Below are 14,242 nucleotides of genomic sequence, written 5' to 3'. Positions count from 1 at the left end.
AAACTTAGGTTTACAGAACATTGCATAACCACATAGACATATTTCCACATACGGTATTTAAAGTGAATATCATGTACACTGGACTTTGTTTAGGTGAATATGTGTGTGTGTGCATGTGCATGAGCATGCACGTGTGTGTGTAGGTGTGTGTATGCTCATCAGATGACGTTTGTTTGCAGTCCCCCCCTATATCATCCTGGCCAGATGTGAGCTCCGAGTTACAGACAACTCACATTCAGAGAAGACTGTCACTTCTTGGATCTGTACATCCAACACAGCAGCAGGTAATGACTCTTCTTGATGCATCAGCCCTCAAAGCTTCTGTTCTGAAGCTACTTCTGAATAGATATCACTGAAATGTAACTTTTATGAAAAGATTTGGGGATCGGATTTTTGCATTTTTATAAACTTGTTTTATAAACTTGTTTATCATCTTCTCAGGTTAAAATGGCAAATATAGAAAAGAAATATTGATGCATTAAATGCAGAGTTCAGTTTTCATTTTTCTTTTTTCCTTTTTGTTTCAGAGATGAACGCAAAATACGCCTTTGCACTGATCCTCGCTCTGCAGGGTAAGACAATAAACCAATTGCAGTGTATGGATTTGATCTGAAAGCTGAACTACTACGTGACATTTGAAATATAGAAAATTTTACACAAAACTTGGAGAACCATTTGTGGCAATTGACTTTAAATGTAAATGCCTTTAATTTTTAACTTGCTATTTGCACTGACTGTGGTAAAACTGATATTTTTTTGTATTTATATGTGTAATAATTTGATGGATATTGTTGCATGAATAGCTCCTATGCTGCTTTATCTGTGGTTGACATACAAGCTAAATACTGAGTGGACATAATTACCATGAGTGAGAAATCAGCTTTTCTATGGCCTTAAAGGCACATTTACACACAAATCCATAAATAGTTGCTTTGGAATACCAATACAAAAACAAGTTAACATCTCCAGATGATCTCTTGACATATTCTTATAACATAATTATCCTACCATTCTTATTCCATTCCAGTCTCCATGAGCCTGTGTGACCTTCCAGCACCAGATCAGGAGCTTGTTGAAAAGTATGACCAACTGAAATCTGTGTTCTACAAGAGGCTGCTGACAGCTTACGGCAAGCTTCAGGCTGCTGCTGCTCCATTAGTGGAGAGAGTGGGCGACCATGAGCATGGACAGGCTGCCAAGGACTACATCGAGGATCTGATGGCCAAGCCTCAGGTCCAAGCTGTCGCTAAGGTTGCCGCGTAAGTATTCACAGAGAAATATCTTTCCAGTGAAGATCCTGTAGATGTCAGTTTCAAGGAAATGCATTTACTTAAACTGCAAATTTCAGTATTCAGTATTTCAAAGAGAAATATTACTAGTATATCAAACATCTTTTACTGTAAATAAAACATAAGGCTCCTCCAGGTACTGAGGTAACTGTTGAATCTCTAGATTTCTTTTAATAATCTGTCTTCCCTATTTTGTGCAGTGGCCTGGGCCAGGAGGCTGCTCCTTTGGCAGATAAGGCCCGTACCGCCGTGCTGGGCCTGTACGGTCACTACGTGCGCCCCCATGTCGGCTTCTACCTGAGTGATGCCATCGATCACATCAAGGTGTACCTGGACAAATATATGCCAGCTGAGTAAAGAAGACCAACTGCAGCAACCCACCTGCCATCAGCCTGTAATAGATGATAACTCATAGAAACTACACCAATTTAGGCTGAGAAGAGCAATGCACAATGCATCCTTTGCTTCTTTTCAAATTAAAATCTTTGCCAAAAGGAGCAAAGTTAAAAGCATGTCAAACATGTCAACACCACCTATGCAAAATTGTGCATGTACAGTATTTTGTGTTTGATACACTAACCATAGTCTTTGTGTGCATGTGTATGTATATGTGTGCGTGTGTTCAATAAAATGAACTGGAAACAACTTGAAATGTGCTTTTTCATCTAGAGATTGATGGTTTACTTTAACAGGGTCTGATACACTGATTGATATCAAACATTGTCCTATCCCTATATTATTTCATGAGCAGACAGACTCCACTCATCGCTGTGCTATATAATTAGTTATGAATTTTAATTAAGATACAAAATCTCCAAATCTTAATTGCCACACAAACTATTTAGCAATACACAGTGGGGGTTATAAAATTAGCTGTATTCAACATCATCAGCTGTAATTTTATACTTTACACTATCAGTGACAACAACAACAAAAAAACCCATTTAATTATTATACACAGACTAATGATAAAACATGGGGTTGTCTCATATTTTTACCGGGAAAATATTTTCATATTTATTTTGGACAGGAGACTTTGGCCCAATAAGTTGAATTTTGTTCACAGAATGGTGAAAGATGATGCTTGTAACTTGTATAGTTCTATACTAAAATTATACCAAAGTACAAAACCATATGGATTATTTCCAAACAAGCAACATTTGCTTGAAATAAAATGTTAGATTAGTGTTAATAGATAATATAGGCAATAGGTCAATTTTGTAATCTTTTGTATTTACATTAAGCATACAAATATCTCTGCTCTCTGTGTAATCACAGTCTTCATGATACAAAGATTTCAAGATAACAGAACTGATAGAATATCATGTCAACATTACTGTAAGCATTAATAATGCCATTATGCAACTTAATGTCGCACAGTCTTTACAGTGCTAAGCACACAGAGCTGTGTCACATCAGGTTTGAATCAGCTGGATTTAATCAAAACCAAGTTCTCAGTCTCAGTTTGAATCCTGCTGCCCACAGCTGTCCTCATATAGTGACCTGAGTTCTTGGGTCACAAGCAACATGACATGTGTGGCTGGATCACATGATTGGCCTGAGATGTTTTCTTAAGACTGGATAATATGTAGCTATTACAGAAAAAAAGACTTAAACCCAAACACATCAGATCAAAACTGAGCCTTCACTCTGTTTTTTTGTATTTATGTACAAGAATATACACATAGCTGGACAGATAATAAACTTCTGCCACAGTTTGATGATTGATAGATCATAGAAAAATAAATCCAAAGCTCTTATAAACTATATAAATACTGTACTCTGCAGGTTATAATTTTCTCTGTGATTTCCCCATGTGGTATGTAGTATAAAAGTATAAATTCATTCATTTAAAAAATCACTACAGCTTGAAAGCTAATATTGTTTTTGTGCATAAATGTTCTGCCATGACAAGCAAAAATAAATGTATCATTTATTAACCAGAATCAAATCACTAAAAGAAAAGACAAATAGTTAAAAAAAAAAGTAAAGGTCATGTGAGTATTCCACAAACAAGAGAAAATAAACAAAATCAAAGGTTCAGCATGTTGTTCTCCCAATCTCATTTGGAATCAAATCAAACATTTCATATTTCAGCTCATTTTTATTTTTCAGCTGTGCCTTTGCTAGAAAATTCTGTGCAAAAACAGATATTTCTCCATTTCTGATTAAGACCCTGCTGATGAGTAGAAGGTGTCAATGGATCTTTTACATTCATGAGTGGAAGAGATTAACCTTAAAAAATCTGTTATAACAAAGAGCTGCAAGGTATCCTTTACCTGTAGCACAATAAATCTAATCTAGTTGGCCTAAATACTTCGTAACCTGAATTAGCCAGATGACGTGTACAACACACTCTAGACTCAGGGCCATCTTAATAGAACTTAGGACTATTGTAATGGGGCATGAACGCATCACCACCGTTATGCAAGAAACAAGTGCCTCCTCATGGGGGTTGTGAGCAGGGCAAGGTGTAAGAGTGTGCTGCATTAATGAATTACTGAACTAATCGAAAATAATTGATTGCGCCGTATTTGAAGTTAGCGTCATAAACATAGAGTCAGTGGGAAATGTACTAACACAATGCTCCCTCATCAACTGCTGCTCAAATTAAATCAAGTCCGACTAAATTCCTAACTGGCAGTTGATGACATTTAAAGTCCCCTTTGACGCTTTACTCATCATCCTCATATTTACATAGATAGCCGCAATGTCTGATTTATCAAGACACAATTTCACTCATTGTCCCACAAACACTCAGCAGACAACAGCGCAGGTTTATCTCCCACACATTGCACTTTGGCTCTGTGAGCGACAAGTCAACACATTTACGCTCCTATATAAACAGGTCAGGCCAACAGTGGCTCTTACTCTGTTTTCTTCATCACAGTCATTTCTGCAGGGGAATACAGTGAGTATTGCCATATTTACTTTAATTACTGAATGGGATGGAATGTAAGAGTCTCAGAAATGCATAAATGTTATGAAAAAAGCTCAAAAAGATTTAAATATTTTGAGACTTGAGCTGTATGTTCAACTACACATGGGAGGGAAAAATCTAAGACTATGTCTCACCTTAGTGGATAAAGTGAGGTAAGCTTTAAATGTCAGTCTGCTCTCTTTATTCTCTCTACTCGCAGATACGAGTGACAACATGAATAAGCTGCTGGTTATTACTGTGCTGGTTGCACTCCTCGCTCTCAGTAAGTGCACTCTCAGACCATGAAATTCAATTTGAAACAGGATAAATTGATGCTAAAAAATATCCTTTGTTTTCCCGATATACTATGGTACCCACTGACCCCTCTGACCTGTTTTCATTCAGGTGCTGAAAGCTTCCGTGTGACGAGGCAGACTGAGGAGGAGCAGGGGACCCTTAGCAAGATCACCGATACCGTCAAGTCCTACTATGACGAAGCCATCAACACTGCCAGTGGATACCTGGATAGCATCAGGGGCCTGAAGCTCGAGGAGAAGGCAAAGTAAGAGATTTTAAACTTAAAACAATATGTGCTCAATTTGGAAAAGTTTGAATTCATATATAAAACTGTTCTCTTTTGGTGTGTTGCCCATAGGAATCTTTACACCGACACCACTACAGTCGTGAGCACCTATGCTGGCATAGTGCAGGACCAGCTTTACCACATCTTTTACCAACAACAGTAAACAAAAATTGATTTCCAGTGACTTCAGCTATCCAGTGTGACAGCGTATGAACTTTCAAGCTCAAGGCCATCTAAAGGCCAAAAAACAACATTTGACATTCTGAACTTGGCCATATCTCCCCTCACCCAAGCCTCAAAACTTCAAACTGCATCTTCAAAAATAATGGACCCAGTGCTCTTTGAGGGGCTTTCTTGGGCCACTGCACTGGTGGTAAATGGTGATAAACACCCAACAGGGACTGTAATCCTTTGAAACAAACAACTAACAGCTTGCACAGAAGACACTGGACAGAACAACTTGGCCAGCATAAGCAAAGGAAAGATTTTCTTCATGGGTCTCCAAATTAGAAAACATCCAGCCATGAAAATAATGCAAATAATTTAATTCTCTCACGCCACCTACTGGTGTTTTGGTTACCTCTTGGTTGCCTCTAATGGTCATCCCACCATCCAGCCTGAATGCATTTAAATATTTGTCATATCTTGAAATAAAATATTTATACTTAAACTGTTGTCTGTGGTTGATAAATGACCAAGAAATTACTTTGTGAAAAAAAATATGTTTGAAATGCTAAATTGTGCATATTGCTGCTGTCTGTTTGTGTAAGACCTGTGTTTTCTTTTATCTCACTGATGCAAAGAATCACATGTTTATGTCTGTATGAATCTTCAATGAGGCACCAGACTTTTATCAGCTGAGGCAGCACCAGAAGAGAGGCTTCTGTTGCAATTAATAATAGATGAAAAGGAACAACATGTACAATCTGAGTGCAAAGCGAGCAACAGGGATGTATAAACAACAAAGACTGTGAAGTTTGCTCTGTGGATTTTGACAAAGAGTGATATTAGAATGTTGTGATTTTTTAATGAATGCATAAATCTGCAACATGTGGCCTCTTTTGAATCTACAAGCAACACAAACAAACAAAATCAATTACCAATTTGCTTTCAAGTATCATCTTTAACAAGAGATATGTCTATATATTTATATAACTATATATATTTATACACCTATATCTATCTACAGTATATCTATAATATGTATATATATATATAGAGAGAGAGAGGAAAAACCAACAATCACACATCAATCCAAAATCTCCCATAGGTGTTCAATAGGGTTGAGATCTGGTGACTGCGAAGGCTATAGTGTATGATTCACATCACTTTTATACTCATCAAACCATTCAGTGACCCTTTGTGCCCTATGAATTTCGGCATTGTCATCCTGAAAGAGATCACTCCAATCAGGATAGAAATGTTTCATCATAGGATAAAGGTGATCATTCAGAACAACTTTGTATTGATTTGCAGTGACCCTTCCCTCTAAGGGGACAAGTGGACCCAAACCATGCCAGCAAAATGCCCCCACAAGGCATAACAGAGCCTCTCACTGTAGGGGTCAAGCATATATATATATATGTTTGACCCCTACAGTGAGGGGAATCATGCTGACATTGTCAGAAAGGTGATAATTCTACTTTATTATTGAGGTCGTAGTGGGTGGGTGGTGGTGGTGTACTGGAGTGCATTATACTGAAAAGTCTCTTAATCTCCCAGTGCACCACCACCACCCACTATGACCTTAATAATAAATATAAAGTAGAATGATCACCTCTCTGACAATGTCAGCAAAAACAAAAAATGTATAAGCTTCGTAAAAGTAGAATTTATGGCAGAGCTGGATCGCATTAGATTTCACAGGTGTACCCAATAAAGTGGACCTCACTGTATATGCACTACTACTGTTATTGTACCTCTACTAACACAAATAAATATCCAGCCCTCTATGTATTTTTGTCTAGATCTGTCTAGACTGCATCAATTTGAGAAGCTTTGCATTCTGTGTTAGGTATCAGAATTTGTCTCATAGTTGTCTCTTGTCATCAGACTTGGCTTTGACACATATTTCATTTAATCTGGCAGCAAATGTGCTACAAAACAGAAACAAAATCAAATTATTGATGTCAAAGAAGGATATCACTTGTGATCAAAACTTACTTAAAAGCTTACTCTTTTTTGTGTTGTGTGTGTCAATGTTACACACTGTCACTGTTTACTGAAAACAATGTGTCTCCAAATTTGGTAACTTTGAAATTTTTCTTTATGGGTTATTTCTCCTAATTATTAAGACAAATGTATAATTTAGAACCCTTACTGGATTATCTGAAAAATGCATTGTCACACAGTTGAGAACAGGGATGTTTTTCACAGGATAACAATGATATTTGCTTTGACAGATTAGATTTTAATCTCAATTTTAAATTGGGGGGAATGTTATCTATATTTACAACTGTCCACCTATCACATCGCTATACTTAAGTGCTTTTGGAGATGTTGCACCTAAAAGGGACTGTCCTGTGAAGTGAGTGTGTACATCCAGTGCTTCCAGGTGCACTTGGACCCAGTGAGTGTGTGTAGACATGGGTATAAATGTATGTGTAGGTGAGAGAGGAGAAGGGGGGATATACAACACACAGGATACAGGATAATCTCAGATCACTACCTGTGCCCATAGTGTCAACAAAAGAATTACTAAGGAAACAAATGATATGCAAAACATTGATATTTCTTGATGTTTTATGTTTGAGGTCAAATTGACCTTTTAGTCAAAAGTCTGCACCTTAAAAACATTAAGTCATGTAAATATTTCACCATTTGTTCCTTAGCCCAAATATCACAACTTGTACTTCACTCATTGAATATTGTCACAAAAAATTAGCTTATAAAATGTTATCCGGCCTTGTGACAGTACCTGAATTATTTAAAAAGTCATTATTTATCAACTTAGAATATGTTTGAGTCTTAAAGGAGTCGAGATCAATATTGGCAAATATTTTGGTTTCTCAAGCAAAACCCTACAGGAGGGCATTTAGAGTTGAGCTATATGTGATGTTTTATTAAGACAAGGATTTTAAAATTGCGTCATGGTAAAGTGTTAACTTTATGAACAGCAGTGGACATGGTATCTCTACTCTTATCTCCTTTATTATTTCTTCCGGTAGTACTACAAAAGCTTTGTTCATTTATCTATGACACCATTCTCCATTTCAATGTGCACTTAGCAAAGACTAACCATAAAAAATGGTTTTAATACAGCCCACTATAAACCAAAATAATCTGTGTACTGCCAAAACATAGAACAATAAATGTGATGTAAGATGTCTCACAGATATCTTTTGTACACTGTAAATGGGTTTCCTCCTTGTTCTTAATAAAAAAGTTACAGGAAACAAGGTGTGTCCCGCTTACTGAACGTATTGTGACAGAGGTTTCTGAAAACTTCTCTGATAAGATTATTACAAAGGTTATGGCTAAATGGGAAATTACGCCAGAAAACAGTATTATATGTTCCTCCCTCTGTCCTCTAAAAATCTTGCAGTTATAAATAGGACAGACTGACACACTATTCCAGCTACAGAAGACAATACAACAACAAGACATACAGCATGAATCTTCTCCTTCTAGTGGTTGCTTTGGGGCTTGCAGGTAGATATTTACTGTGCAGTGTCTAAATGACAAAAAAGTAATAGTGTAGAAAAGTCACTCAGTTTCACTTTGCTGTTGTTGGTGTGTTACAGGAGCATCTCCCCTGGAGGACTACAAGACATGTCAGCCTCACTCCAGACCCTGGCAGGTCTATCTGCATGGTGGAGGAGTATCCTGCAGTGGTGCTCTTATCGATGAGTGGTGGCTTGTAACCTCCTTTGACTGTGCACCCACGTAGGTACCAGTGCTGTTGGAGCAAATCCAAATGAGTACTGCTGGTGTTGAGTGAAAATCATAATTTGTGGTTTCTTGTTTCCCTGAACTGAACATTTGCCACATCTTTTACTTGTTGACTTGTTTTTTTTTATGACTGTTACACTTTTCAGGGTTATGAGTTAACATAACATTTGATGTAAAGAGTTTAATTTGTTCCTGTTAAACAGTGTTTTATTCTAATAGCACCACTAAAATTTGATGTGCAGCCAGTTTTCCCAAATTATCAGCAGTAAAATCATATCTCTGCTTGGGAAAACCTGGATAAGGTGCTTGTTATAATCAGTTTTGTTAACCATTTTTTCAACCATGTTTTAATTAAATCTAGCATTTTCTACTATTAATTCAATTGCTGCAGCATTTACAGCCTGACCTTCAACCTGCAGCTCTCCCAATGTCTCACATAGTTTTCCTGAAGAGATTAACAAGCAAAATACCTTGCATTTTTTAAACTTTCCCTCACAAAAGTGACTTATGAATAGGTCAGATATTGTCATTGCTAGTTTGATCATTTTGCAGCACTGCATATGCTGTGCTAATACTTCCTAATAAACAATTGCAAGAGAATACATCACTATAGGGCTGCAGCTAATTTTTAATTGATATTATTAATCTGTTGATTATTTTCTCAATTAATCAATTAACCTTTAGTGTTTATAAAATGTCAGAAAATGGTGAAAAATGTTGATCACTGTTTCCCAAAGTCCAAGGTGACGTTCTCAAATGTCTTCTTTTGTCCCAACCAATAGTCCATAATTCAAAGATATTCAATTTACAATCATAAATAAACCAGTAACTATTCACATCTGAGAAGCCAGAATCTAATCTCATCTAAGAACTTTTTCTTAAAAATATGACTCAAATCAATTATCAGAACAATAGATTCATAATTGATTAATCGACTCATTATAATTTGTCTTGTGTCAGCAAATGAGTCAATCAGCTGGTTGTGTAGTAATTTGTCTTCTTGTTTAGCTCTGTGATTATGCTGTTCTTTGGCAGTTAGAAAGGCTTTATATTGTTCTACACTACAAATGTGTGTCCCAGCTTAATTATATCACACTGATTAACCTGCTGCTCATATCTGATTAAGGCTCACTGTTCCTTGGTCATGGTCTTGTTTCTGCCTGAGGCCTGAAAGGTCGGCCTGAGCTTAATAAATTAAGTCTTTCTTCTCTGTGTGTCTCCTTCTCCCTCTCCTCTTTCTTTGTCCTCTGCAGATCTTACAGTACCATTGCATCTCTTGGGGAACATGACGTGACAGTGGAGGAGGGCACTGAGCAGCACATTCATGTTGCTGAGGTAATCCGTCACAGCCCCTACCGCTCACCCCTCCACAGCCTCACAATGGTCCGTCTGGCTAAGCCCGCCCGCTTTACCCAGTATGTCCACCCCATCCGTCTGCCCAGCCACTGCCCACAGCCTGGACAGACCTGCTATGTCAGCGGCTGGGGCTCCACCATCCCAAATCAATGTAAGTGGATTTAAAGGTGCTACTATGGCTTTTACACCTCATTAACTTATGACCACATTAGAATTTAGTACATTGCTTTATAAACCAGTGTTCCCCAATCCAGTCCAAGTATTCCCTGTTCTACAAGATTTTTATTCATGCTTTCTTATGAATATCTGTCCTAATATATATTTTTTTAAATATTTCTCATCAAATATGTTGTGTGTATAAGGCCTGACAAAGATGCTGGATGCATTTCCTTCCTCATAAATCATTTGTAAACCTGCATTGTTTACATTGACATGCAGTCTTTTTCTTGTCTTTTATTAGCCTGTTGCCATGTTTAATCTCCATCAGTTGTTGATATGCATTATTGCTCTCTGGACTTGGAAGAAATGTGCTTATGATGTGTATCCTCATTCGCTTACAAATTGTAGCACCAACACTATTTTCACAGTGTCTCAGGGAAAGGTTTCATTCTGATCAGCAGGTGAAAATGTCCTCACGATAAAACCTAATCAATATTCTAGTCATTGCAGGTCTAACAAGGCATGGACCAACTATTTTAAAAACAGCTAAAAATGGCTTTCTTTAATCAGAGGAGTTTCTAATTGCCTGTCAAAATGCCCTGTCAGTGATCAAGACTAATTAAAAGAGGTAGACCTTGAAAATAGTATTCGCTCAAGGTTTAGACCTTATGCTCCAGTGCAAGAAGTGGCAATGCATGAAAATGGGAAGTAATCCATACACTTGCATACAAAAAAGAAGGAAACTTTGTTGTAGAATGAGTAGCAGATTGATGGGTGTCGTACAGAATATATCACAACTGCTAAATTGTACTTATGTTACAGATTCAGATGAGAAACCTGATTTGAAGTACGTTATTTCACTGTGTCAGAGTAAGAACCCACCTTCATCTTCCTCCTCAAAACAGATGAGCCTCCTCAAAGCCTGAAGTGTATAACTGTGCCTGTTGTGGATGACCAGACTTGTATGAACACTTTCCCTGAGTACCTGTACTGGAGCCCTTTCATGGTCTGCGCTGGTCAAGTAAACACAGATAACTGCATGGTGAGCATGGGCACAACCCAAAGAAACTCTTCCTCAGTTTCCCGCCTTCTACTGTATTCATAGCATTGTCGTTGTCATTTCAACTCACTTATTGGCATGAATTTACCATGAACAACAGCAACAGAGTCTCCTATTCTATCTCCATTTTTCAGAATAATGGTGGCAGTGTGATGGTGTGCGATGGCCAGCTGCAGGGTGTGCAGTGGTTCAGACATGGCTGCAGAAACCCAGCTGACCCAAGTGTCTACACCAAGCTGTGCATGTACAATGACTGGATCAACAATGTGAGGGACAGTTACATACCCATTCTGCCAACTGAAACCACTCCAAGGATGCAAACACTATTATGAACGCTGCTCCTGACCACTTTGCATGGTAGGTTTAGTGTTATGAAAACCATGCTAGAACCAAACTTTTAGGGTTGACCTCTAAGTCAGTTAAGCAAGACACAAAACTATTGCATTTTGTGAAGTTATACTCTAGGTAAGATTAACTGATGTAAATATGTAGGAATATTTATGAACATTTTGTAGCTGTCGCACATGCAAATCCTATGCTAAGCTAAGAAGCAGCAGGAAAAGCTGCATGCAAACTCAAAGATGTATATATAAACAACTAAAAAATAAAATAATAACGTGTTCAAATGCTTCATGTTGTATTCATGAATTTTAATACACAATTTACTCCGTGACTCTTCCTTTTTCCTCATTTGCCTCAGCAATCCGTTTTCACAGCTGGCTAGCTGCTGCTAATCAGCTCTGATTTTCTCATGCTAGATCATAACTTCACACACGCTACTGTGTCTTTGACAGTGACAGTGAATTAGACATGACAGTGAATATTTGTTTCAGCTCCACATACACTAAAATCTATAAGTCTTGTGACTGCTGGCTCCTTGACTAAAGGACTAGCAGCTTTTTTAACCCAAATATGTGAAACCAGCTATTGCTGTTCTGAAAAACAATAAATGAGAACTAAAACGGTGTTTAAAGCTACACTAATAAATTAAGCATAGCGTTAGTTCAGGCAGGCCACAAAGTCAAGCTCATCTCACAAACCCAGCCTATATCAGCTGATAGCAGCTGATCTCAAAGTCAGCCCACATCAGCTGATGGCTCAATTGATTCTCTTCTATGCATTCAATTGGCAAATCTTATACAAGGCACCTTATTTAAACTGCTTTAGTCTGCCTACCCTTGCTGCTTCCTCTGCAAGCCACCTTGCAAGCCACCTCCACCCCAGTTTTTGCTTTACATGCTGTGTCTGACTGAATCAATGTCATTTCTGTTGTCACTGTTGCATGCTCTGCTCAGTACCTGGGGCCTTTGCTGCTGCTCTCCCTGCCTTAGGCTTTCCATGTAAGCACATGGAAGGGCAGGGAGGTTTGACTGAAATATTTTTAGCCATGCTAGAGGCATGGCTCTACAGATGGCAATGTAAGTCTGTTGATCAGTCAGTCTCAACACCCATTAGATGTACCATGAAATTTTGTACAGACATTCTATGGTCCTCAGAGGATTAATTCCACTGAGTTTACACCACCAGCAGGTTGCTATTTTTGGCATTTAGTGAAATGTTTTGACAACTATCGGATGGATTTCCATGAAATTTAGTACAGATATCCATGGTGCCCAGAGGATGAATCCAAGTCACGTTTTCCCTGCCCTGACAGTACCTCTATTACCACCAGCAAGTCAAAGCTTTCCCTTATTCTGTGAAATATCTGTGGTCATAATTAAATCACTTAATGGGCCTCAGATGTACTTTTTGTTAAGTGCTAATTAGAAAATGTTTGCATGCTAAGATGCTAAACTAAGTTGGTGACTGTGGTAAACATTATACTTGATTAGCATCAGCAAAAATAGTTTTGGTTCATTCTCTTCATCCTCATTAGCATTTTTTTCTAGCCGGAGCAGGCAACTGTTTTCATTAAAAAATGGTGGACATATGACTCCAAAAAATGCTAATGTTGCTCAGTTTCTGCATACATGTGTTAATAGGCTCTCTGTTGTGTTTACAGCTTCTTCTGCAGCAAATTATAGAAATCTTATTTTGGGATAAAACAATTCATTTCTGTTTATTACAGAATCTAATGAAATGAAATGAAATTATGTCAAATGGAATGAGCCTGGTAATCAGGTGTGACTGGGAATATTCCATTGTGCAAATGCTGCCATGACAAATGGGGAGCTGCATTAATGTGAAGAACCACTAGATGGTGTTAAAGCTCAATAATTAAGAAACATTGAGCCAAACAGAGAAGAATGAGATAGACAGAGAGAGAGAGAGAGAGAGAGAGAGAGAGAGAGAGAGAGAGAGAGAGAGACTGTGTTCATGACAGGGTGAACAGGTGACATGAATCTTGCATTCTTTGCAAGGTTTTGTATGAACTCTGATCCGAGATCTGAGCTCTGCCATGACACCAGTGCATTCACAAAAATATGTTATAGCAATTAACACATGGATATAATGTAACACTACCAAGACACACTGAGTACAAAGGAACCAGAGAAAACATTTGAGAGTTAATGGCACACACACACACACACACACACTCATACAAAGTACAGACACAGCATACATACACCAACTCAAACGTGCACACACACACACACACATACACACACTTACATGCAAAGTGACTGACAGCTGTGTCCATAATCTTCCAGGCAGTTGAACATAGAGGCCACTCCGCCATCTGTTCTCAACACTTCTCTCCCTTTCCTCACTCCCTCTTCTTCCACCTCAGTGGGAGACATACGGCAAACTGAGTGGGCTGACTTTGGTAACTGGGATGTCATTTTAGGAAGCAGTGTGATATTAATTGGTGTGGGTTTTAAGAGCTGTTGTTTGTGTTTGTTTTGTCTTTTGAATTGGATAGCATTGTTTATAACTCAAGGGTATTTGACTTACACCAATTTAATGTAATAGCGACTGCGTTGTTAATTACTAGCTTTTGTAAAAGATACAAAAGATACTTCTATTTTTCCCTCGAGCAGGAA

General features: G+C 38.0%; 3 protein-coding genes across 3 annotated transcripts; all 3 read left to right on the top strand.

Annotated features, from left to right (window-relative positions):
* The first annotated feature begins 159 nt into the window (after positions 1–159).
* On the top strand, positions 160–1,934 carry apoa2 (apolipoprotein A-II). Its single transcript, XM_067600984.1, has 4 exons — positions 160–284; positions 528–572; positions 1,028–1,259; positions 1,490–1,934. The coding sequence occupies exons 2-4, from the start codon at positions 530–532 to the stop codon at positions 1,644–1,646; spliced, it is 432 nt and encodes a 143-aa protein (XP_067457085.1). The 5' UTR covers positions 160–284; positions 528–529; the 3' UTR covers positions 1,647–1,934.
* A 2,169-nt stretch (positions 1,935–4,103) lies between these two features.
* apoc2 (apolipoprotein C-II) lies at positions 4,104–5,462 on the top strand. Its single transcript, XM_067600126.1, has 4 exons — positions 4,104–4,200; positions 4,430–4,492; positions 4,615–4,771; positions 4,865–5,462. The coding sequence occupies exons 2-4, from the start codon at positions 4,444–4,446 to the stop codon at positions 4,953–4,955; spliced, it is 297 nt and encodes a 98-aa protein (XP_067456227.1). The 5' UTR covers positions 4,104–4,200; positions 4,430–4,443; the 3' UTR covers positions 4,956–5,462.
* Positions 5,463–8,358: 2,896 nt separating this feature from the next.
* Positions 8,359–11,889, top strand: LOC137190581 (trypsinogen-like protein 3). Its single transcript, XM_067600125.1, has 5 exons — positions 8,359–8,443; positions 8,536–8,677; positions 9,937–10,190; positions 11,104–11,240; positions 11,393–11,889. Exons 1-5 carry the CDS (start codon positions 8,404–8,406, stop codon positions 11,588–11,590), a joined length of 771 nt encoding a protein of 256 aa, XP_067456226.1. The 5' UTR covers positions 8,359–8,403; the 3' UTR covers positions 11,591–11,889.
* The last annotated feature ends 2,353 nt before the right edge of the window (positions 11,890–14,242 follow it).

The sequence above is a fragment of the Thunnus thynnus genome, chromosome 10, assembly GCF_963924715.1.
Source record: "Thunnus thynnus chromosome 10, fThuThy2.1, whole genome shotgun sequence".
NCBI classification, from domain to species: domain Eukaryota; kingdom Metazoa; phylum Chordata; class Actinopteri; order Scombriformes; family Scombridae; genus Thunnus; species Thunnus thynnus.
Note: the sequence above shows the minus strand (reverse complement) of the source record. Positions and strands in the feature narration are given on the sequence as shown.

Coding starts and splice junctions, on each gene's coding strand:
- LOC137190581 (XM_067600125.1), top strand. CDS start 8,404: ATGAATCTTCTCCTTCTAGTGGTTGCTTTGGGGCTTGCAG. Junction 10,191..11,103: donor CTCCACCATCCCAAATCAAT/GTAAGTGGATTT, acceptor TCCTCAAAACAG/ATGAGCCTCCTCAAAGCCTG. Junction 11,241..11,392: donor TAAACACAGATAACTGCATG/GTGAGCATGGGC, acceptor TCCATTTTTCAG/AATAATGGTGGCAGTGTGAT.
- apoa2 (XM_067600984.1), top strand. CDS start 530: ATGAACGCAAAATACGCCTTTGCACTGATCCTCGCTCTGCAGG. Junction 573..1,027: donor ACTGATCCTCGCTCTGCAGG/GTAAGACAATAA, acceptor ATTCCATTCCAG/TCTCCATGAGCCTGTGTGAC. Junction 1,260..1,489: donor GCTGTCGCTAAGGTTGCCGC/GTAAGTATTCAC, acceptor TATTTTGTGCAG/TGGCCTGGGCCAGGAGGCTG.
- apoc2 (XM_067600126.1), top strand. CDS start 4,444: ATGAATAAGCTGCTGGTTATTACTGTGCTGGTTGCACTCCTCGCTCTC. Junction 4,493..4,614: donor GGTTGCACTCCTCGCTCTCA/GTAAGTGCACTC, acceptor GTTTTCATTCAG/GTGCTGAAAGCTTCCGTGTG. Junction 4,772..4,864: donor AAGCTCGAGGAGAAGGCAAA/GTAAGAGATTTT, acceptor TGTTGCCCATAG/GAATCTTTACACCGACACCA.